The sequence below is a fragment of the Gallinula chloropus genome, assembly GCF_964237585.1.
Source record: "Gallinula chloropus genome assembly, chromosome: 15".
NCBI classification, from domain to species: domain Eukaryota; kingdom Metazoa; phylum Chordata; class Aves; order Gruiformes; family Rallidae; genus Gallinula; species Gallinula chloropus.
This window is the reverse complement of record NC_140100.1, coordinates 17809351-17830761: the sequence shown is the minus strand read 5'-3', so window position 1 is coordinate 17830761 and position 21411 is coordinate 17809351. Positions and strand designations below refer to the sequence as shown.

The 21411-nt window shown below is 53.1% G+C and overlaps 1 protein-coding gene across 1 annotated transcript; it reads left to right on the top strand.

Moving 5' to 3' along the window:
• Nucleotides 1-1712: 1712 nt before the first annotated feature.
• NAA60 (N-alpha-acetyltransferase 60, NatF catalytic subunit) lies at nucleotides 1713-19704 on the top strand. Its single transcript, XM_084271319.1, has 7 exons — nucleotides 1713-1785; nucleotides 12204-12319; nucleotides 13786-13915; nucleotides 15206-15302; nucleotides 17091-17338; nucleotides 19037-19206; nucleotides 19566-19704. Exons 2-6 carry the CDS (start codon nucleotides 12210-12212, stop codon nucleotides 19178-19180), a joined length of 729 nt encoding a protein of 242 aa, XP_084127445.1. The 5' UTR covers nucleotides 1713-1785; nucleotides 12204-12209; the 3' UTR covers nucleotides 19181-19206; nucleotides 19566-19704.
• Nucleotides 19705-21411: the final 1707 nt, after the last annotated feature.

Here is a 21411-nt window from a genome sequence, read left to right as displayed (position 1 = left end):
GAGCTTGGGCTGTAGTGGATTTACACTGCCCTGGGCTCTGAGAGAGGAGACTGGTAGAGACCTGGGAGGTTGTGCAGCAGTGCTGCTAGCTACCCCTTCTCTCAGGGCATGCTCTGAGTTGGGCTTGGGGGCTCAGCCAGAGGATTGGCCCCACCCAGGGCTGCTCAGTGGTGTGTTACACCTCTGTTACCTGTATGGTGCCAGGGACTGCCAGAGCTGTGTGCTGGAAGTGCTGCTTCTGTCTGCATCCTGTCCCTGGTGTCCTCCCTGCTGGGCTGGCTGTGCCCAGACACATGTGAGGTGTCTGCTCTTGGTTTTAGGCACTGATTTATCCTCATTTCCTGTAGTAAGACGTGTAAATGGTTAATTAGGCTGTGAGTTGGGTTTGGACTTTGTGAGCCTGCCCTGTGTGTGTTGCAGCTTGTCCTGTCTCCGGTGCACTGCAGCCCCGTCCCGTGTGGGTTGGCCGGGCACCGTGACCGGGCTGAGCTCCTCTGAGCCTTGGGTGTTCATTGCAGCTGCTCCCTCTGCTTCAGAACCTGAAGCTGACTGAGTGTCTGACCTCTTACTGACAGACATATTGGCACATTAAACATCTATAATATAAGGAGGACCATGCTAGTCCAGACCAAAAGCTTTCTAGGGGTGTTTTTCTTTACCCTCCCTGTTCTGATAAGTCCTACTGTCTTGTTTTGGCTGCTGCTGAACTGGTTCTCCAGGAACTCTCACTCTGAGAACACAGATTATTTTCCCCCCCCTTGCAGTGGTTATCACAACTTGGAATTGTTTTCCTTTCTCTAGCCTGCATTCCTTTTTTATCTACCAACTGACTTTGCTATTTGATTAGTCTTTTTGCATCATGAGAACTTTCTGTAACTGTGAACTGCTGCAGATCTTGCTGCCTTCTGCCCTATCCCAAAGCTTCATCAGCTTTTGTCCTGTGTCTGTTCATCTCTTCTTTCCTCTGGTTTTTATGCTGGACAGATTACAGCTGAAATCTTTTCTCAGTATGGGTTCATCCTAGATTTGCTTCCTTTCTTTTAATCTGCCATAAACTCTCCTTAGCCCATCTTAGTTTCCTCAAGAGCCTTCAAGAGGGACGCTTGTGGTGGCATTTTGGGATGTTAGGGGGGGGGTTTATTTGGTGAGGGTTGGCTTTTTTTATTGAAATCAATCCAATGATCCAGAAAAAGCTGCAGCAGATCTTTCAGAAGGTGCTGCCTTGTCTCTAACAAGTTATAATTGGAGTGTGAACCTTTCCCTTAGGGAAGCAATGGAGCAGCCTGCCCCCCATTCCCTGTCCAGAAGCAGTGGGGCTGGGTACTGCTGCCTGGCACCAGGCTTTTGGAGTAGATGGTTTTAATCTTGCAGGTTAAAAAAAACAGTAGTCCTGCTTCTGTCTCCTCATCTGGTGCTTTAATTGGCCTTTACCTGGCTGGTAGCAAATAAGAAACACACGTTAGGGCACGAGCCCTGTTGTGCTGCATCCTTCTGTTCCCTGCTGCTGCTGCTCCTCCCAGCTGTCTGCTTGATGTACTTAACCTGGCTGAGTAACCTGTGAGTGGCTGACCTGTGGATGCCCTCTTAAAGCCAGAGGCATGCTTAATTTTTGTTTCTTTTCCTCAACCAGAGGGATATCCTCACACCTCGTGGGAACTGGGCAGGCGTCAGGAGCTGAGGGAACTTCCAGTGGCATTCAGAAGAGTGGTCTTGTGTAGCTGGGAGCTGGAAGAGCCTTTTTGTTTGGGAAGTCTGGTACTTTTCCTGCCTGTTGTTCCTTTCCCAGTAAGGATGATGTTTATTTCCATGTGGGGGTGTTATTTTCTGTGTGGAATTTGGGGTTTTTTGGGGGAGGGGGGTGTGCTATGAGTACAGGTGTTGTGTCACTACAGTCTGAGTGAGTCAGTGGTGCTGCTGCCTTTCCCCATTGTCTGATGGGAACTGGTCCTGCCACCCAAGAAGCCATCCCTTGCCTGCCCTCCACCCTGGCCACTCCCCACAAGAGCTCCTGGAGGGAGTGGGACTGGGTGGAACTGGGAGGCTGCAGGCTGACTCTCCCTGCCAGCACTGCCATGGAGTTACAGGTACAGCCCTGTGAGTGCCCCCACAGGCCCCAGGGCTCTCCCTGCTCAGGGCAGGCTGCTGGGCTGGAGGCAGCCTCTGGACACAGACAGGCATCCCCTTCCCTGCCAGAGATATTCCCTCCCCAGTAACCCTGTTACAGTTGTGCTTCCTCTGATGCTGAGGTGCTTTCAAGGAAAGCAGCTGGGCTGAGCTGTTCAGTGTAGGAGCAAAGGTTCTTTCTTCTCTCCTATAAACTTCAGAAGTGAAATGCTCTCTAAAACTGCTGCTAGTTGTATCATTCCTGTCTCCCTGTGTTTCTGACCAGTCACAGCATGTCTGATGGCCTCAGCACAGCATTGCTGTGATTCAGAGCTTCATGTCTTTCCCTGTGCTCCCCCCCTGCCCCCTCCACAGACAGGGAAGAACAGGAGCTGCTTAGTTTTCCCATGTTAGCTTTTAATCCCTCCTTTTCAACTTCCTGCTGTGTGAGAGCAGAAATCAATGCCATGTTTCAAGTGTTATTTGCCTAAAACAGTAGCACTGCTGTGTTTTGGGGCTGGTTTGCAGTTGAACCTGGAAGACACCGTGGAGAGAGAAGAGGAACAAGAGCCACATTGGCTCCAAGTTTAAATTTGTGATCTCAGAGGTGTGATTTTGGGGCACTTAGCTGTCAGCTAGGGAAGGAATATTATTTTCAAGCTTTTAAAATTTGTTTTTGAAGCTCCTGGCTTGCAGTAGCCTCTAAAAATGACTTGTTAGTGTCTCCCACTGTGATGTGAGCAGAGGGGCTGGTTTCATCCACAGCCATGTGTTGCTGCTTGGTAATGAGGACAGTGTCTAGGACATGGAGAGAAGCTCCAGCTCCCTCTCCCAGTCTCTGTACTACACCAGGCTGGATGTCTGGCTGGTTTTGCAGTCACTACACACGTTTTCTGTGGAGCTGTTCAGTCTCATTTGGAAATGGCAGTGCACCTGCATGTAGGATGAGGTGCTGGGGTAGGGTGCTTTGTTTTCTGGAGGAGCTGCTGCCTGTTGGAAGCTTGCTGCCTTCAGCATTTGCAGGGTATTTGATCTCTCCTCCAGTGAGCTGCTGCTTGTGCTTCATTTGTGACCCTCTGGGTTTAACTCCTCACAGTGCTCCTGTCACAAAGCAGATTTTCTCTGCCACTTCTTAACAAGAAAAGATTTAACAGCAAAACCCTCTTAGAGCTTCTTGTTTGCCATTCCCTGGGGGAGCTGCTGGATCTGGGGCAGCAGGAAAGGAAGCCTTGCCTTTTGCAGGATGCTTGAGAGATGCTTCATTCAGGTACCAACTCCCATGAAAACTACAGCTGTGGTAATGTATCTAGAGCTCAGAAAGCAACTTGGATGCAAAGTGTTACCAGTGCTGCTGCTGGAAGGCTGGCAGGTCAAACTCCAGGATCAGGAATATACCAGTAGAAAAGGATTTCACTAACAGTGAGTGTTTTCATGTCAACTGAGTGCCAGCTGCTCTCTGTGCAGGTAGAACTGCATCCTGCCTTCTCCTTGCTTTGTGTCCTGTGGGGTCTGTTCCACACCCTGACCCCTCATGGCAGGAGGGCACAGGATGAGTGCAGTGACTTTGTGGCTGTCAGTGCTCTGGTGTGCCCACCTCAGCCCAGGAGAGGTGCAGAGCTGGGCACAAGGTGCAGCTGACTCTCTTGGAATGATGTTTGCAGACTTTCAGAGCCAGGGAGGAATGGTCTGAGCAGTGTGGGCTGGGTGAGCCTTTGGGAGGGGGGCTGAGTGCCAGGGTGGGGTTTCCCAGGTTTTCTCTGACAGTGGCTTCCAAATCCAGCGTGCTCTGGCCAGGCTCTTACAGATATTGTACATGAGGAAGGTTTAATATCAGATTTACTTGTTTGGTATGCATGCTGTTACATGGGATTTTGATTTAGCAGAGTGATACATCAGCTGGGGTGTAGAGTTAAATCCAGCTCCAACTGTGATGACTGTTACTGGTCTCTCTGTGCTCACCATCGTGGTGCCTGGTACCCAGTCACTGGAAAGGTGTATGTGGACTGAAACAAGATCAGGCCCTTTGCTTTCTGCAAAGTTTGCTTTATTGCCTGGTTTTTATACTTTGGGCTCAGCCATGGACATGCTGCCCCCATGCTGGTATGGCCAGCTCAGGAAGATGTTATTCTTTGTTAATTGTCTCAGGGAACCTGGTGATTCAGTGGTGCAGCTGCCTTATCTAAACCCAAGGTTGCACTCCAGTCTCCCTGGCACTGAGATGAACTCAGCTTTCTTTACAACATGTTCTTCCCCAAGCTCACTGGGGTTTTTGCCTTCCTCTGCTGCAAGGGTGTGCTGATAAGGAGGACATTGAGGTCCTGGAGCGAGTCCAGAGAAGGGCAACCAGGCTGGGGAAGGGGCTGGAGGGCAAATCCTCTGAGGAGCAGCTGAGGGAGCTGGGGGTGTTCAGCCTGGAGAAGAGGAGGCTGAGGGGAGACCTTCTCCCCACCTCCCCTGCCCTGCCAGGAGGGTGCAGAGAGGTGGGCGATGGTCTCTTCAGCCAGGGGACAGGAGAAGGGACAAGGGGCAATGGGCTCAAGCTGCCCCAGGGCAGGGGCAGAGCAGATGGGAGGGAAAAGTTCTTCCCTGGCAGAGTTGTCAGGGCCTGGCCCAGGCTGCCCAGGGAGGGGCTGAGTCCCCTTCCCTGGGTGTGTTTAACAGAGGGGAGATGAGGTGCTCAGGGATCTGGTTTAGCACAGGATGGGATTGGTTGGACTTGATGATCTTAAAGGTCTTTTCCAACCTTGTGATGCTGCCCTGGATGGATTCACTGGAGAAGCAGTAAATGAGGTGCAGGCACTGGCAAACAACCCTGGGAGAGGCTCATTAGTGTTTGGGATCTGCTTTGGAGGTAAACAGGATCTGCAGAGCAGGGCTGGACAACTGTTGGCATGTCTGCAGATGTGGCAGCCTAGGAGACTGTGCAGGGGGAGCACACTGAGGAGGAGGACAGGTTTGTGCAGGGAGGAAGCTGCTGCTGAAGGAGTGAGGAGCTCAGAGCCTCCAGCTTCTGCGTGGCCCTGAGGGACTCAGCACCCACGGAGGGCTCATCGGTCAGTGCCTGTGGAAGGGATGGTAGGAAAGCATCATGCCTGGAGCAAGAGGTGTGATGGGCTGTTGTGGAGTGTCCTAGTTCAGCATCAGGGCCTGTTCCAGCCCTGCAACACACTATTTCCAGAAGAAGGCACCAGACCAGTGCTGGGTTTCCCATGCAGAGTCTCGCTCGCTCCAAGCCTCTGCTTTTGCTAATGTGGGGAACCAGTGGGAGCTTTGGGCAGCATTCCTGTGGGGTGTGGTGGATGTGAACAGAGGTGAAGATCACTGTGCTGCTCATGACTGATTCCCAAGCCTGTCAGTTTGTGTAACATGGGGAATGAGGAGAGATATTTCTTCAGGGGTTTATATGCTGCTTGTCCCAAAGGAACCTGCATGGGACACCTGGAAGGAGCAGGAGCTCTGGGACAGAGTGTACCAAATAGGGTATAGAAGTCTGCAGAGGTGGTTGGGTTGGGGTATGCAGCATGTCTGACACCCCAGCTTTCCAGTTGCTCCTGGGGGTGTGAAGGAGCTGAGCCCAGGCAGGGTGAGGAGGTTTGCTCCTCACCGATGCCGTGTGGGACTGCGAGCCTGAGCAACCCGCTCTCCGTTGGGTTAAACCCTGAAGGGTCCTGCCAGCTTGGTTTGTTTTATTCTGTGGCCAGACTTGAAGCAGTGCCTAGGAGGTGTCAAGCAGAGTATTTAAAATATCTGTACAAAATTGGCTCCTCTTGTTCTGTGAAGTGAAAGGAGCTTGGTAACAGTGGTGCTGTGGAACATACCCTGTGAGACCAGTAACCTGAAAACACAGGGAAAGATCTTTGCTGCTTTGGAATTAGACCTTTGGCTGGTTCACATTGAATGTTTTCATGTGAATCAAATCCCTGGTGCCAGATGGCACAGGGCAGAGAGACTTGGAGCTGTGAGAACTCCTGCTGGTGCTCTCCCAGTGATGCTCCCCAGACAGCAGCAGGGTTCCTGTCCGGTTCCAGTCCAGTGATGCTCAGTCACAGCTGACCTGCATCTCTCCTGCACTTTGAGTAACTCTAAAAATCCTGCCTGGGCTTTGTTTGAGCCTGTTTATTTACAAGTGAGAGAAGATGCCAGGTGTCATTAAATATGTTTTTCCTGGCAATCTCCTCTTGCTGGGACCTGAGGACTGTCCACACAGAAGCTGCAAACAAGGAGTTGGTGGTGACACTGGAGCAGCACCTCTGGTGAGGGTACCAGGCATCAGGACATGCAGCTCTGGCCTGCTGTGCATGACAGATCATCCCAGGAGTACCCACTAGGCTGTGTGTGTGCCAAGCAGGTGTCTCTGCTCCTGTCAAGTAAAACACAGCTACTGTGCATCTGTCCATTGCTGAACAGCCACAGGCAGAGAGACGCGAGGGGGCTGAGTCACCATCCCTGGATGTGTTCAAAAAAAGGGTAGATGAGGTACTTAAGGATCTGGTTTAGCATAGGATGGGAATGGTTGGACTTGATGATCTTCAAAGGTCTCTTCCAACCTTGTGATTGTGTAAATTCTGTGAATTCTGTGACGTGACAGCCAGAGGAAGGACAACTCCCCTGCACCGTGCCGAGCCGGCCTCTTCAGCATCACCGTGATCCACAGCCCTGGCCCAGGGCTGGTGTGTACTTACATGCTGTCTGGAGAAACTGAATCTTCTCCTCTTGTGACACAACAGCAGATGGTCCTTCTTAACAACCTAGGAGGAGTCTGCTTGAAGAAAGTGTTTTGAATTCCAGGAGGTAAAAAATCTTCAGCCCAAGTCAGGAGGGACTTGACTTGACTGAGTGCCAGAGGAGCCTGTGGGGCTGGTGTGCCTTTTGGAACAGCACTTCCTGAATCCTGGGATCACTTCATGAAAATCCACAAGCTTCCCAGTCCTTGGTTTTCTTTATTCTTTCCTGCAGGTCATCTCCTCCCTGTTCAGGATGAATTGATTTTAATTAGCATTTAAATTGGGAGGTGAAAGATTTTGATAGAGGTCAGCCTAGCTTTGTTTCTGCAAGTGAGGAAGATTCCTTTGGGGTGGTTTTTTTGTGTGTGTGCACACTAAATCTGAGGCCAGTACACTCTTTACAGGAAGTTATACACATATAGGATTCTAGTCAGTGTTGGTTTAGCTTTAGTCTTAGGTTCCCTTGCTTCTGCTCTGCCAGGAAATTCAGTGATGGCTGTTACCAGATGATAATACTTTTATTTTCATGAGCTTTTCTGGATGGAAGTTGAAGTCAAATAATAATTCATAAACCCAGCACACTACAATGGCTTATTGCTTGAATCCAGCTCCTTTTTGCAGGAAGCACAAGGCAGAAACATCATTAGAACAGGTCTAATAGCACTAAAGAAGGGAAGTTTTAACCTGTTGAACCACTTGGCCAGGCTTTTGTAGGCATGGGAGTCCTTGAGGGATTTTCAAAAGCATTTAAGCAGCTGCCTGCCAAATTCTAGTAAGCATCAGGCTTTATCTTGCATTTGAACACCCTGTTGGATGAAGAGTGTGGATTCTGTGAAGTACTTCAGTGTCTCCAGCAATATGGTGTTAGGAAGACTTTCCTCCCCCTTTTTTATTTATATTTTTCATATGAGGGATCTAAGGGAAAGAAAAATCTCCTGAGCTGAGATTTCTTAGTTGTGAAGCACCTAGTTCAGATGAAGAAGCTGTCCCTGGCCCTGGTAGCTCACCTAAACTCTCACCTAAACAAGAGACAGACTGGTGCACAGCAGGGCCTGGAGCACTGGTGCTGAAGATGTGTCAGCCCCTGTACCCAGCTCATCACATGGAGTCCAGACCCTGGCTTGGGCTGATGTGGGAAGCTGAAGGCTGCTCTGCCTTTTGGATGGAAATCCTGCTCTTTGGCTCACTAAGGCCAGAGCTTAGGAATGCCAAAGATTTAGGATGTTACTTTTAAGCAGCAAGTTTAGGCCTAACAACGTGCTTTCCTTTAAAATCATGTGTTAAGGTGGCTCACCCAGCAACATCCCTGGTGTTGCTTTTCATCTGACTTCTGTTATCACTAGATACTCCTAATGAGTATTGGCCAAGCTCCTCTGCAGCTGCCCTGTATGCATAAGGCCAAAGCAGAGCAAGGCAGGACACTTCCACACCTTCCTGTAGGGATTTTAACTTCATGTGTTGTGTGTTAGTATCTGTAGGTTTTAGGTAGGAAAGGGAATGAGGTGCTCAGCTTCTAGCCCTGCTCACCAGTAAGGGCAGTATTTGGCAAGGGGTTTCCTCAGCCTTTCCAAATGTTTGACTGCACAATCCCTTCACAAGCATAGAAGGTTGGGTCGTTCTGCAGTGGGTAGAAAGGAGTGGTTCCCATTCTAAGAGCAGGGAGAGGTCACTGTGCCCTGCTGGGTTGAGACAGCGTGCTCCTCCCAGACTCTGGCTGTCACATACAGGCTGGCACCTGAGGAAAAGGTGCTGCTAAGGTCACTTCACTCTGGGCTTTCAGAGCTGGCTGTGGCCAGTCTGTCTCCTCTGTCAGTCTCTGCTTGCCTGGGGCAGGTGTTTTGCTTCCAGCATCCACCACTTGGTCTGAAAGGTCAGGACCTGGTGGTGCCAGGAGGAGCTGTGCTACTTACAAAGCCCTTAGGTGTAACACCACTTCTGTGTAACACTGAGACTGGGCTGCTTTACTGCTTTGTGCTTCCAAACATGTCTTTTACCCTCTAAACCCAAACTGACTCTGAAAGTGACTCTCCAGGATGCAGGCTGAGGCTTTTGTTGAGGACTCTGGCTGTGCTGGTGACAGCATGGCACAGGAAGAACTGAGTGTGGGCCTTGAGTGTTCACACCATGCCTGTGAAGAGCCCAAGCCCATCATCACCTGGCTCTGAGGAGAATCTCTTCTCTCTTGGTTGTAGCAGCCACTGGCTGCAGCTCCTCTGGCAGCAGCACCACCTGGCCAGGGAAGGAGGTGCACAGGTCCTCTCCTAAAGCCTTGTGGCAGGACACAGTGCTCACTGGGTGTCTGAAGTGTACCTTTAAGTGTCCAAAAACATCTGCCCTGGGTCACAGAACACACAGGAGCTGGAGCCAGTCCCTGCAGACCCAACCAGTGCTGGGAGACAGCTGTCTCAATGGGAGGGGAGGGGAATTGTCCCACAACAAAACAGTTGTGGATTACTTTTTTAAGGCTGCCTTCAGCTACAGGATCATACACAATGCTTGCCTAGCTCCTTGAGGATATGGTGTTAAATAAACATGAACTGATCCTCCCAAGAATCCATCCTGTGCTGGCAGAGGACTCTCCTGCAGCAGCTGTTGCCTGAGTCTGCTCCTAGGCTCCTGCCTCTTCTACTCATCAGCAGAACTACAGCTCTCTTGTGGTCCTTTCATTGATCTCTGATGTATTAACACTGAGAATGTTGACTGAGAAGTGCTGTGCCTTACAGGAGCATCAAAACTCCTTGAGAAAAAGAAAAGGTATGAGAGGGAGCACTGGTGCTGCAAACCTGAGTGTGCTCAGTGCCCTCTGAGAAACACCCTGGGGCTTGGAGCTTGGCCATGCCTGCTCACTCCTTCATCCTCTTTTTATCCCCCCTGAAGCCTCACTTATGTCACCCAAGTCTTTGCCAAAACAGTCTTGACCTGACCAGTGCATGATGTTGCCTTCACTTCTTGATCTAGTGATGGGTCAGTGCTGTGAAGGGGCCTAGCAGAGGGTCTGGGGAGGGTGGGATTGGGCTCTGCACCAGCAGCAGTGTGGATCAGAGCAGCTGCAGCAGGTGCCTGTGCCCCTTCCTCAGGGCTCAGGAGCTGAGGTGGGTTTCAGAGCTCACTGGGGGTGGTGGTGGAGAGCATGCTCACTGGCCCAGCACAGGGCAGATTCAACATCAAGCCTCAGAGGGCTTCAGCCAGTTCCAGGATTGGGAAACCAGTTTTAAAAGCAGCAAGGAGCACTGCTGGTGTGGCTTTTCTGGGTGCTCAAGGAATTTTGATGCTGGTATCTGGACTGATGCTGAAACATCTGGGCTATCTGGTAAGTATGCAGCCATGGCCCTATGATGGGCTGTGAAATAGACTCTTTATAAGGACTTCTTTGGAGAAGAGCAAGCAATCCATCTCAATATGTGTGTGTGTGTCCCCAGGATGCTGTTTTCAGGGAACTACCTAGGACCAGCCACTGGGAGGAAAGCTGTGTCTGGGAAGAAACCCACTCACTACCTTTCATCCTTCTCAGGAGCTGTCAGAGAACTTCCTTGGACCTCTGCTCTGCTCAGGCATTTTGCCATTCTTGCTGCCTGCATGGGAGAAGGGCTAGCAGAGATTCCTCTGGCTGACAGCAGGCAGTGGTTGTGCCCTTTCTCCTGTCTGATGGGCTGTCTGATGTGTCCCAGGGTGCACACAAACCTGTGGTAGGGTTCCTCCTTCCCACCCAGGACATGCCACTGCCCAGGAACAGAGCACTGGGAGCTCACACCAGCATGAAGGGGCCACACAATGCACAGTGCAGGGAGAGAGCTGAGGTCCAGGCTGGGCACTGTTCTCATTAGCAGCACTAATTGCCTCTTTTTTCAGCATGGATGTTGTGGTCAAAGGACCCCAGCACCTGGGGACTTGCTGCTGTCTGACCACCAGCATGTTATGAGGGCTGGGAGTTGCTCTCTACCAGTTCATCCAGTAGACTTGCAGCAGAGTGCTAGCTCATGGACCTTAAAAGGAGTTGTGGGGTGCAGTGTGGGGTGCAGGCTTAGCCTGGTTCTTTCCTTTCTTAGGGGTACAGGCATTTCCAGGCTCTGAGGAGAGCAGGAGGCAGAGGGCTGTGCTGTCAAACACCTGGAGCTGGGGCTGTTGCTCTGCCTGCTCTGTTTGGGCATCTTTGCCAGTTAGAAAGCCCATAACTGAGGTGATGCAGTTTGTGCATTGTCAGTGCCCAAATGGCAATACCTGGTGTTCAGATCTGTCCTTCTGCAGTCTCTGAGCTCCAGAGAGAGCTCTGGGGAGCTGAGCATCCCCTTCAGCACAGAGGCACACACAGCTGCTGTGCTGCACAACTCAGCATCTTGGAACCAAGCTTTGAGACTTACAACTGAGAAAAGAAAGTAAAAACAAAGCCAAATGATGCTATAAGTGAAGGGTGATGGGTTGCTTCTTTCCCTTTCCCTTTCCCTTTCCCTTTCCCTTTCCCTTTCCCTTTCCCTTTCCCTTTCCCTTTCCCTTTCCCTTTCCCTTTCCCTTTCCCTTTCCCTTTCCCTTTCTTCCTGGTCTGGTTCTTTGACCTGGGACTGGAAGGGCTGGAGGGAGAGGAAGCAAGCCGTGGCTGGAGAGCTGCGGGTGGTGGGTGAGGAGGGGTGGTGTCCTGTGTAAGGCCCCTTCTCCAGATCTGCTCTTCATTCATGTGCCCACACTACAAGTGCTTCTACAGCCACTTCAGTTACTGCTTGCTGCTGTCCCTCTGCTCCCTTGTCACGAAAAGGCCAGAGCTGTCAGAGCCACTGTCTGCTGTGTGGGTAGCGGGGGTGTCGGCAGGAAAAGGGTGAATTGGGATTTCTGTATACAGACACTCTGCTGGGCTGGAAAGCCAGTCCCTGGGGAGCTGTAGCACGTAGGACTGGAGGGAAATGAAACTAAGTCTTATTTTACCAGTCTAAGTGAAACAATATTGCTGTTTTAAATAACTTGCTGTGTGTGTACTGACTCGAGGTGAGGGGGCTGCGTCAGGGGACTCGGTGAGTGTCCCTCCGGCAGTGCCTCCTTTTGAAGCTGCTTGCTTGGTTTTGTGTTAACAAAACGTTGGTCCTGCTTAGGCATCTGCAGAGCTTTGTGCATGGTGAGGTACACCTGGCACAGTGTTGGCTTTAGTGCCATATCCTGGGCTTTTTTGGGAAGTGGTTGGTACCATGTGCTCCTTCGCACGCAGCGTCACCGGGGCTGCGTGGAGAGCTGCAGGGAGCTGGCTCAGGCAACAGGGCTCCCAGTGGCTTCTCAGGTTGTGGAGGGGTTTTGGTGTTCTCTTGAGAACAACTTCCATGGCACTGAGGACCTCCTGCTGCCTCTGTGCAGGTGCCTGTGCTGTCACCCTTCCTGTGCTGTCTTCTCTTGCAGGTGTGAATGACAGAGGAGGTCCCCCCAGCTGCACTGACGGACGTCAACCTGCGTCTTCTCTGCCACGATGACATAGACACTGTGAAGCAGCTCTGTGGAGACTGGTTCCCAATAGAGTATGTTACTGGTCTGGGGTGGGAGATGGCATGAACCTGTATGGCTCCTGTTCAGAGCTGACCCCAAAGGCTCTGCAGCCCTCAGGACTGCCGCTGCCAGAGCAGCAGGCTCTGAATCTCTCATGCACAGTGGTAATGTTCTGTGAACAGCTCTTTGCTGCCTGTCCCAATGTCATCAGGAAGTTCCTGTGTGTGGATTTTGGCAGAAAACCAGGCTTTTTTAATTAAGGGGGTGAACCAGCTGCTTGGGAAAGACTGTGTACGAGCTGGGGAGAGCAGCACACCTCCAAGGAAGAAAGTTTCCCTGCACTTCTGAAAGGAAGTTGTGTTCTGGAGTGTGTGCTGAGGAAGTGCCCTTGGAGCTGAACCCACCCTCATGGAGCAGCTGGTCCCCAGGGGCTTTCTGAGCACCCCAGGGGCAGACTGAGCAGCGCCTGCCTGTGTCCTCAGGATCTGTTGCTCCCCAGGTGCTGGTGAGGATCTGGCTCAAAGCTCCTCTCAGTCCCAGCTCAGCTTACCAGGCCCTGTTTGGCAAGGCCTGTGTCTGCTCATGCAGGGGAATAAGGAGTTTTTCTGGGGCACAGGGATAGCTTTGTGGCTTAAAGCCTCCAGGGAAGCTACAGCTGTGGGCTTCAAGGATTTTTTTCTTTAGCTTTGTTGAGAAGGCTTATAGAGGGTTTTAGTGGATTATAATTAAGATTGCATAAAACCTGACAAACCATCAGAAGCATCCCTAGTGTTTGGAGTGTGTAGGTTTTTTTCACTGGCTGAACTTTCACCCTGGCTTTGAAATAAATGAGTGTACACTAGTTCTCCTTCAGTAGCTGCAGAAGGAGGGGGAGAGCTGGAGGCCAGTGATGTGCTTTTACTTTTTGGAGCCCTGTGCAGTGTTTCTTTCACAGGGGCATCAAACTAAGGAGACCCCTACGTGCTTGGGTGAGGGCAGATGCATCCTGCACTTCAAAATAACTTGCTAAAGATGGAAGTGAAAGCTCTGGGTGATGAATGTCACATGGAAATGTGGCTCTTGGCAAGGCAGGAGGCTGTTACAAGAGCAGCCCACATTGCTGCTTGGGTGCAATTGAAAGGCACCACGGTACCAAATGGGGCATGGCAGCTGCTCTGTGTGCATTGGTGTCCTGCAGCAGTTTAGACAGGAAAGGTGAATAACTTCCTAACCCAGATTTCATGAAATAAGCTAAATTAGTAGCATAGAAAGAGCTTTAGATTGATGTGTGGCTGAGCTGCTTGGCTGCATGCCTTTGGAGTGCCAGCCCTTGCAGCAGTACAGCTTCCCTCCCTTAGTCTTGTAGAAAATACCCTGGCCTGCAGTGCCAGGGACTGGCATTTGAAGATCTCCCTGACCATCTCCAGCTGAGCAGCATCTCAGCACAGTGTCTGCTGCCATGCTGCCTGTTCCCATGGCCTTTGTGTCCCCAAACACTGACCTTTCCCTTCCTTCCCAGGTACCCTGACTCATGGTATCGAGACATCACTTCCAACAAGAAGTTCTTTTCCCTGGCAGCCACATACAGAGGCTCCATTGTGGGAATGATAGTGGCAGAGATCAAGAGCAGAACAAAGGTGCATAAAGAGGTATGCTGCTAAACCCTGAGAGAGGCCACCCCCTGCATGGGTACTGCCATGGCACCTCCTCAGGGTAAAGGTTTTCCCTTCAGCACACACTTCCAAGAGTGATCCTGAGTTAATTTAAGAAGCCAAGAACGTGCCTGTTGCCAGCTGATGGAGTGTGGGTTATGGGGTGGGTCCAAACATGCAGCTGCTGGGCAGGTTGGTACCACAGAGTCTCTTCCTGCTGGGGCTGGATGTGCATGTGCATGTTCCTCAGGTGAGCAGGATGCCAAAGTGAGGGTGTTACAGGCCATTTAACTGTTGCCTGGCTGCTTTCAGCTTGCTCCCTCATTGCTGGGGAGTGAGGTGTGCATGGCTGTGGGAGGACAAACCTCTTCCTTATGTAAGGACTGAGCTTTCTGAGCTGTGCTGGGCAAGTCCCTCCTGTGACTTCCTGCAGAAACACCTCCCTTCACAGGGGCACTGAGTGGAGGTAACGAGTCTGCAGGAAGCTCAGGCCTGAGGGGTAACAGAGCTTGGAGGCTGGGAGAGCCAGCACAGTGCTGCAGAGGTGAGGAAGAGGGGAGAGGTGGTCATTGAAGACAGCACAAGAACAAACCAGTGGGTCAGTGAGGGGAAGCAGCACAGGCAAGGATAATGAAATAAATCAGTGCATAAATTCTAAAAGGCAGTTAGTGTTGTGATTAAACAATCATCTTCCAATTCTTAAGGACCAAGCACATTGTGTGGCATGGGTGTCTTCCTCTGGCTGGCTGGTTTCACCTCACAGCTAGTCAGAGTCAGAAACCACATCTTCAGCACCTCCAACAACAGGCACTGGTCCCAGCCAAGCTGAAAGACAGGGGGGCTTGTGCAGGCACTGCCCATGCTCCTTGTCTGACCACACAACAGAGGTCTCCAGCTGGTGTGAAGCTCAGATGGAGCCTGCAGCCAAGGAGGACTGTTGCTGGCCTGACCTGGGCACTGGTGTGTAACTCCAGACCTGGCAGCTTGAGTCTTCCTGGTAAAGAATGCAAATATATTCTGTCCCTGTGCCTGCAGAGGATGTGGAGAGTAAGGAAACTTCACAATTTGTATTGTGCACCTGGGAAGATGATGTGAAAGTAGGAATAACCCCTAAGGGACCATGCTTGGGTTTTCTTTTCCTCCCCACTTTGTTTTCAGAAGCTTCAGCTGACTGTTCAGTGAAGTGTCCTGTACAGCCTTGTTTCCAGGTGTTCCAGCATGGGGTTGTTGCCTTCCCCTGTGTATCCCCTGCTGTCCTCCTAAAGAACTTGTCGTATCTCTACTTAGGATGGAGACATTCTAGCTTCCAACTTCCCTGTGGACACTCAAGTTGCTTACATCCTAAGTCTTGGAGTGGTGAAGGAGTTCAGAAAACATGGAATAGGTAAGATGCTGCCAAGTGACAACTCTGGTGCTGTCGTTTGCCACGTGTGGGTAGTGGCCCTGGCTGGAGGGGCTGGGCTGGGCCCTGGCTGGAGGGGCTGGGCTGGGCCCTGGCTGGAGGGGCTGGGCCATTCCACTGCAGCTTTCTTTTGAGAGATGCCTCTTGGTGACTTGTGCCAGCAGCTGGGAAGGTCATCACTCACATGCCCTTCTTGGTGGTGTTGCATGTGCACTGGGATGTGCCCAACACAGTGTGTGAATGTTTCCAGAGACCTCAGGGCTTTGCCTGTCTTGTTCCCAGGGCACAGCTGAGCACACCAAGACCTTGCACTCCTGCTGCTGAGACTGGCAGAAGTGCCAGGGCTTCACCCTGGAGCAGGGTTTGAAGGGATTTTTCTTTCATGGGTACCAGAAGCCTGGTCCCTGGGGCAGGAAATACAGGCAGAGCGAGTGTTTAGAGAGACATGGGATGGATAGAGAGTGTGACCTGGGCCTGGTGACATGTCAGACACAGGTCAAAGGCTGCTCTGAGCCTGTGCTGCCACACACAGCGTTGGTGCAACCTGTGAGAAGCCCTGTGGTCAGGAGGGCTTGTCCCCACACAGACCAGGCTGGGCTTGTCATTGAGTAGGTGCCCTTCTGGTGCAGTTTCAAGCATGATCTGTGTCTTTGATCTGCAGAAGGAAATGGGTTTGGAGTCCCTGGAGTCCCTTCAGTCTATGCAGGTAGAACTTCTCTTCCTGGAGTCCTCCCTTCTTCCCAGCTGGGTTCAGAAGGGCACAGGCTGCTAGGGCACATAAAGGAATGGCCAGAAGAGGTCTCAGTGGGAGCACTGTGTTTAAAACTCTCACTGAAATGCTACTGGAGATAAAGTTTCTGTCCAAAATAGAAGATACCTGCACAGAATGGTGATCAGAGGTACAAGGGGATCTTCTGTGCTATCCACTCATGGCTGGTTTGAGTCCCCTTCTGGTTTCCAAATAATTTTCATCTTTTTGAGCTACATCTTGCTGGGATTCTCTCAGAATCAGTGCTGCCTGCATCCATCACATCCAGACAGCATGTTGCCACTGGACATGTGCCTATAGCAAAACAACACAGCATCAGTGTGTTTGTGTTGGCCAAGCTAATCCTTTAGCTTGTTGTTACCACACCTGATGGAAGAAGCTCCCTTGCAGGTTCTGCTGGGTCCCTCGTGCCATGTTGAGGTTGTTTGGATGAAACTTGAGATCTCCTCTCTTGGGAATGGAGTATTCTCTGTGCCCTTCTGTGGTTTCTCCCACTGGTGTAGTGGCTGTGGCACATCCAGGCTGAGTGAGAGTGTGCCTTGGCTCCCCTCCTTAGGAGGGATCCTGAAATCCTACCATTGCTCAGATCTTGAGTCCAGCAGATGTGATGCCATAACCTGCTCCTCAGCCCCTGCTGGAAGCTGCTGTTTCACCTGGCTCTGTGGTAAAGAGAAGGGGTGGAACAGGTATTGCTGACCTTCCCAAGGCTGGGAGCTGCTCAGCCAGGGGTGGGTGTTGGTGTGAGATTCCCAGGCTCTGGCTCAGCTCTGTGGTTACTGAGTCAGTCACAGACCCTGTGTTGTGAAGCTGTGCTCACAGGGGAGGTGAGAGGAGATTCATGTGCAAACCCTGCATCATGGCCCTGGGGAGTTCCTGGGGAGGGTCTGGGGTCCCTGCAGAAATCCCTGCTTAGATACCTGCCCCAGATCTCAGCCAGGACCTTGTGCTGCCCCTGAGAAAGCAGCTGCCCCAGGTGATTCTGCTGCTCTTTCCTTCCACAGGTTCGCTCTTGCTGGAGAGTCTGAAAGACCATATATCAACAACTGCCCAGGACCACTGCAAAGCCATCTACCTGCACGTCCTCACCACTAACAACACAGCAATAAACTTCTATGAGAACAGAGACTTTAAACAGCACCACTACCTTCCCTACTACTATTCCATCAGAGGGGTCCTCAAGGATGGCTTTACCTACGTCCTGTACATCAACGGCGGCCATCCACCCTGGACAATCTTATATCCTTTGCTGGCTGGTGAAAGGCAGAGCACAACCAGTGGACACTGAACCATGTTTTAGGCTAAAAAGGGCACTAGTTAAACCCTGACCTGGCTAAACCTGGGGACTGATGCCTGCTCAGGTGTGAGTTTAATCTGAAGCTGGAAGGATGGTGACACGAGGGGTGTTTGGCAGTGACCTGTTGTGCCCAAGCTTCCCTGCCCCCTCTGGGAACTGTTCAGGGAGGCAGTGTAGGATGTAGCACTGAATTCAGAGTTTGATGCCAGTGATAGCAAATGCTGGTGCTGAGCCAGAGTGTTGGCTGTGCTCTGGCTCACGTGGGGCAGGATTAGTCCTTGGTCTTGTTCCCTGGGGCCTAGGATCCCCTGTGACCCTAGCCTGGATCTCAGCAGGCTGACTTTATGAGCTTATTTCAGGTGGTTGTGATTCAATGACTTTTTCAAGGCATCAGTTGGATCATGGAGAAGAAACCTGATCTTTCCTGGGTGGGTGTAGCTAGTCAGTCCGTACCTCTCCAGGCAGGCTGGGTGGATTGCCATCCTCACAGGAACTTGCTGTGGAGTGAAAGGAAACTGGCAGCTGCTCAGGGGAGGTATTTCCCATAAAACCTGGAGCTAGTGTTCCCAAACTGCTGCATTTTCTGGTGGAAAGGAGCAGGCAGGCAGTACAAGGAGCAGATGTGTCTGAGCAGAGCAGATTTTGCTGTCATGGAGTCTCTTCAGGGAGTGCTGGTCCACAGCCTGTCTCAGCAAGTTTGCGGATGACACCAAGCTGAGTGGTGTGGTCGACACCCCAGAAGGAAAGGAGCCATCCAGAGGGATCCTGACAGGCTGGAAAGATGGGCCCAGGTGAACCTAATGAGGTTCAACACTGCCAAGTGTCAGGTGTTGCACTTGGGACGGAAGAATCCCAGACACAGATACAGACTGGGAGAGGAGCTCCTGGAGAGCAGCCCTGCTGAGAAGGACTTGGGGATTGTGGTGGATGAGAAGCTTGACATGAGCCAGCAGTGGCTCTTGCAGCTCGTAGGGCCAATGGGATCCTGGGCTCCATCAGCAGAGGGGTGGCAGCAGGGACAGGGAGGTGATTGTCCCTCTCTACTCTGCCCTCCTGAGGCCCCAGCTGGAGTCCTGTGTCCAGAGCTGGGGCCCCCAATACAAGAAGGATGTGGAAAAGTTGGAGAGGGGTCAGAGGAGCCACAAGGATGATCAGAGGGCTGGAGCACCTGCCCTACAAAGAGAGGCTGAGGGAACTGGGCTTGTTCAGCCTGGAGAAGAGAAGGCTGCGGGGGGACCTCATTGCAGCCTTCCAGTCCCTGAAGGGAGCTTATAGGCAGGAGGGGATTCGACTTTTTAAAAGAGCAGATAATGGCAGGACAAGGGGGAATGGACTAAAGCTAAAGGAGGGAAGGTTTAGATTAGATATTAGGGGGAAGTTTTTTTACAGAAAGAGTGGTGAGGGGCTGGAACAGGCTGCCCAGAGAGGGGGTGGATTCCCCATCCCTGGAGGTGTTCAAGGCCAGGTTGGATGGGGCCCTGGGCAGCCTTGTGTAGCTCCAGGCCTGGAGGTTGGTGTCCCTGCCTGTGGCAGGGTGGTTGGAGCTCTGTGATCCCTGGGGTCCCTTCCAACCCAGCCCAGTCTATGATTCTATGAAGTCAGTTCTGAAGTCAGTGTTGCTGTCCTTAACTGATGGCCACTGACTACCTGCAGCACATTGGATCAACACTAGCCAGCCTGAGCCCGTGCTCCATTCCCCAGAGGATTTATCGACAAGCCCAGAGCCTTCTCTGCAGCCTCCTGCCCTGGTCTGGCATCTCTGCCAAGAGCGGCATCGAGTACAGCCGGACGATGTGACGGCCGGCAGGTGACACGGAGCCCAGGTGGGTCCCTGGGGACACCCCCTCCTCTGCCCCAGCCCCCAGCAGCAGGGGGATGCCCTAGGCAGCTCCTGGAGCTCCTGCTTTCATGGGAAGGGAATTTGAGCCTGTTCACTGGAGCCCAGAGCCTGACAGCAGCTTGGCCCCATCCCTGCTGCCTGCCTGCCTTTCCCAGCTCTGTTACACCAGCTTGCAGGACCCAGAGTGGCTCCTTGTGTGTTCCCCAGCTCCAGAGCTGGCTGCCCATTGGCAGTGCCAGTCTCTGCCAGCAAGGCCTTTGGGACAGCAGCTCCCCAGGATGCTTGAAGGGCCCCGTGAGCCCTGGTGCCCCTAAGACAGCTGTGTTCTTTGTCTTTCTGTAGGAGTGTCCTTCCCTTCACCTCCTGAACCATCTGGCTTTGCCTTGACTCCAGCAACGGTGGCTCTTGGTCAGCGCCCCGGCCAGGACTCCTTGTGCCACAGGCTGACCACGGTTTGGCAGGTTTCACCCCTGATGGGCTGCAGCCCCCACTTCCCTGCGGCCTGGGGCCTGCACACGCAGCCTGGGCTGGCCTGGCTCTTGTGCCAGGCGTCTGGCGGTGCCGCGGGCTCTTCGTGTCACCCGTCTCTGTGCATGTTGCACTGCCCTTACCACCCCCCTTACCCCCAGTCTGCTCCTAGTCCTACACGTGATGTAGAGGGGTTCAGTTGCTGCTTCCACACCATGGCTACTGAGAGCTGCCTGACTGCGGTTACCGGATCCACCCTGGCCAGCAGGACACCCCTGGCTGGGGTGTGGGGGGAGGGGGGGAGCTGGGTGAAGGGGAGGGGGGAGTGAGGATCATGTCTGGGTGCTGCCCCGTCAGCTGTGGCCATGGGCATTTCCTGTGGGGGACTCCAGGAGGGCGCCTGCCGCGCGTGAGAACCGCCCCAGCCCTCGAGGGACTCCAACCAATCACTTAATTCAGGCTGCATCAAGTAGAAGGCAGGGAATGAAATTGCTATTTCATAGTGAAATATATTATACTGTATAGATCCTCCTGGCTCTGTGCACACTGGGGTGGGGGGGATGGGGGGTGGTGTTACAGCTGCGGTACCCAGAGCCCTGCACAGCCCCTCCCAGAGCTCTCCTACTCCCCTGTTCCCACCTGCACTGGGGCTGGGTTCTCACAGCATCTTTAGGGCTGGGCCCTGGGCCTGTGTCCTGGCAGAAGAACCCCAGAGCTGCTCCCGCTGTGCTGTGGGTGCAGCTTGGGCAGGGCCCCAGGGCTGTGCTGCTGGGGGTCAGGTTCCCAGGAACTGGCCAGGGCCTCCTGCCCCAGAGCTCTGATGAGTGAACATCCAGCCTGGATGGAGGCCCCAGCAGGCTGTGGCCAGACCCCTTCCTGGGCTGGGGCTGGGGCTGGGCATGCCTGTTGTACACTGGGAGCCTCTGTGGCTCACCTGCCCTGGGCACAGGCTGGGGGTGTGGGGGTGCTGTGGGGCTCCTGGTTGTGACTCCCCGAGGCTCAGACCCACAGTGCCCAATCCCAGTTTGCCCAGGGTGGTGAGCAGGCCCTAAGCTGGCAGTGTCACAGCACAGGGCTGGCATGACTGGGGAGGAGGAAGGAAGCCCCAGAGCCCTGGCAGCCCCCATGGCTGCTCAGGGGCCAGGTCCACGTGTCCAAAGTGGGCATTAGTTACAAGAAGGTGCCCGAGTGAGCTGGCTGCCAGGGGCCCTTTCCTGAGGAGGGCAGCTCTGCCTGGGGCTGGCAGGGGTGCTGCTGCTCAGCACTGGCTCTGGCACAGAGTAGCCCAGTGAGCACAGCCTCCCCTGCAGCCCGGGCTGCAGGAACCAACAGGCTCCAGCCCTCAGGTGGGAGCTGTAGGGAGCTGTGCTGGTGCCTCTCCTGGGCTGGGCCCGGAGCTGGACTTGAGGAAAAGTCACGGGGGTGTGAGGCCAGGCAGAGCCTCCAGCCGTGGCACCGTCGGCTGGAGCACAGCGCTCCAGGGGCTCCTGCAGCCAAGCCCCTGGCCCCACAGCCTGGGTGCACAGTGGGGTGGGGGGCTCAGGCACAGCAGCGGGCTGGATCACACCTCCCTGCAGCTGGGCTGCCTCTGGCCCAGGGCCCACCAGCAGCCCGAAGCTCTGCTGGGGGTGGGGGGGGGGGGGGGGGGGTGGGGGGGCGGGTCCTTGGCTTTGCTGAGGCAGCTCTGGGTGTCCCCACTGTGCCTCCTGCAGCCTGGTTT

What these genes read in the sequence shown, in the direction of transcription:
- NAA60 (XM_084271319.1), top strand. Translation starts at nt 12,210, where the DNA reads ATGACAGAGGAGGTCCCCCCAGCTGCACTGACGGACGTCAACCTGCGT. An exon ending in GGAGACTGGTTCCCAATAGA is followed by an intron (nt 12,320 to 13,785) that starts GTATGTTACTGG and finishes CTTCCTTCCCAG; the next exon opens with GTACCCTGACTCATGGTATC. An exon ending in GAACAAAGGTGCATAAAGAG is followed by an intron (nt 13,916 to 15,205) that starts GTATGCTGCTAA and finishes ATCTCTACTTAG; the next exon opens with GATGGAGACATTCTAGCTTC.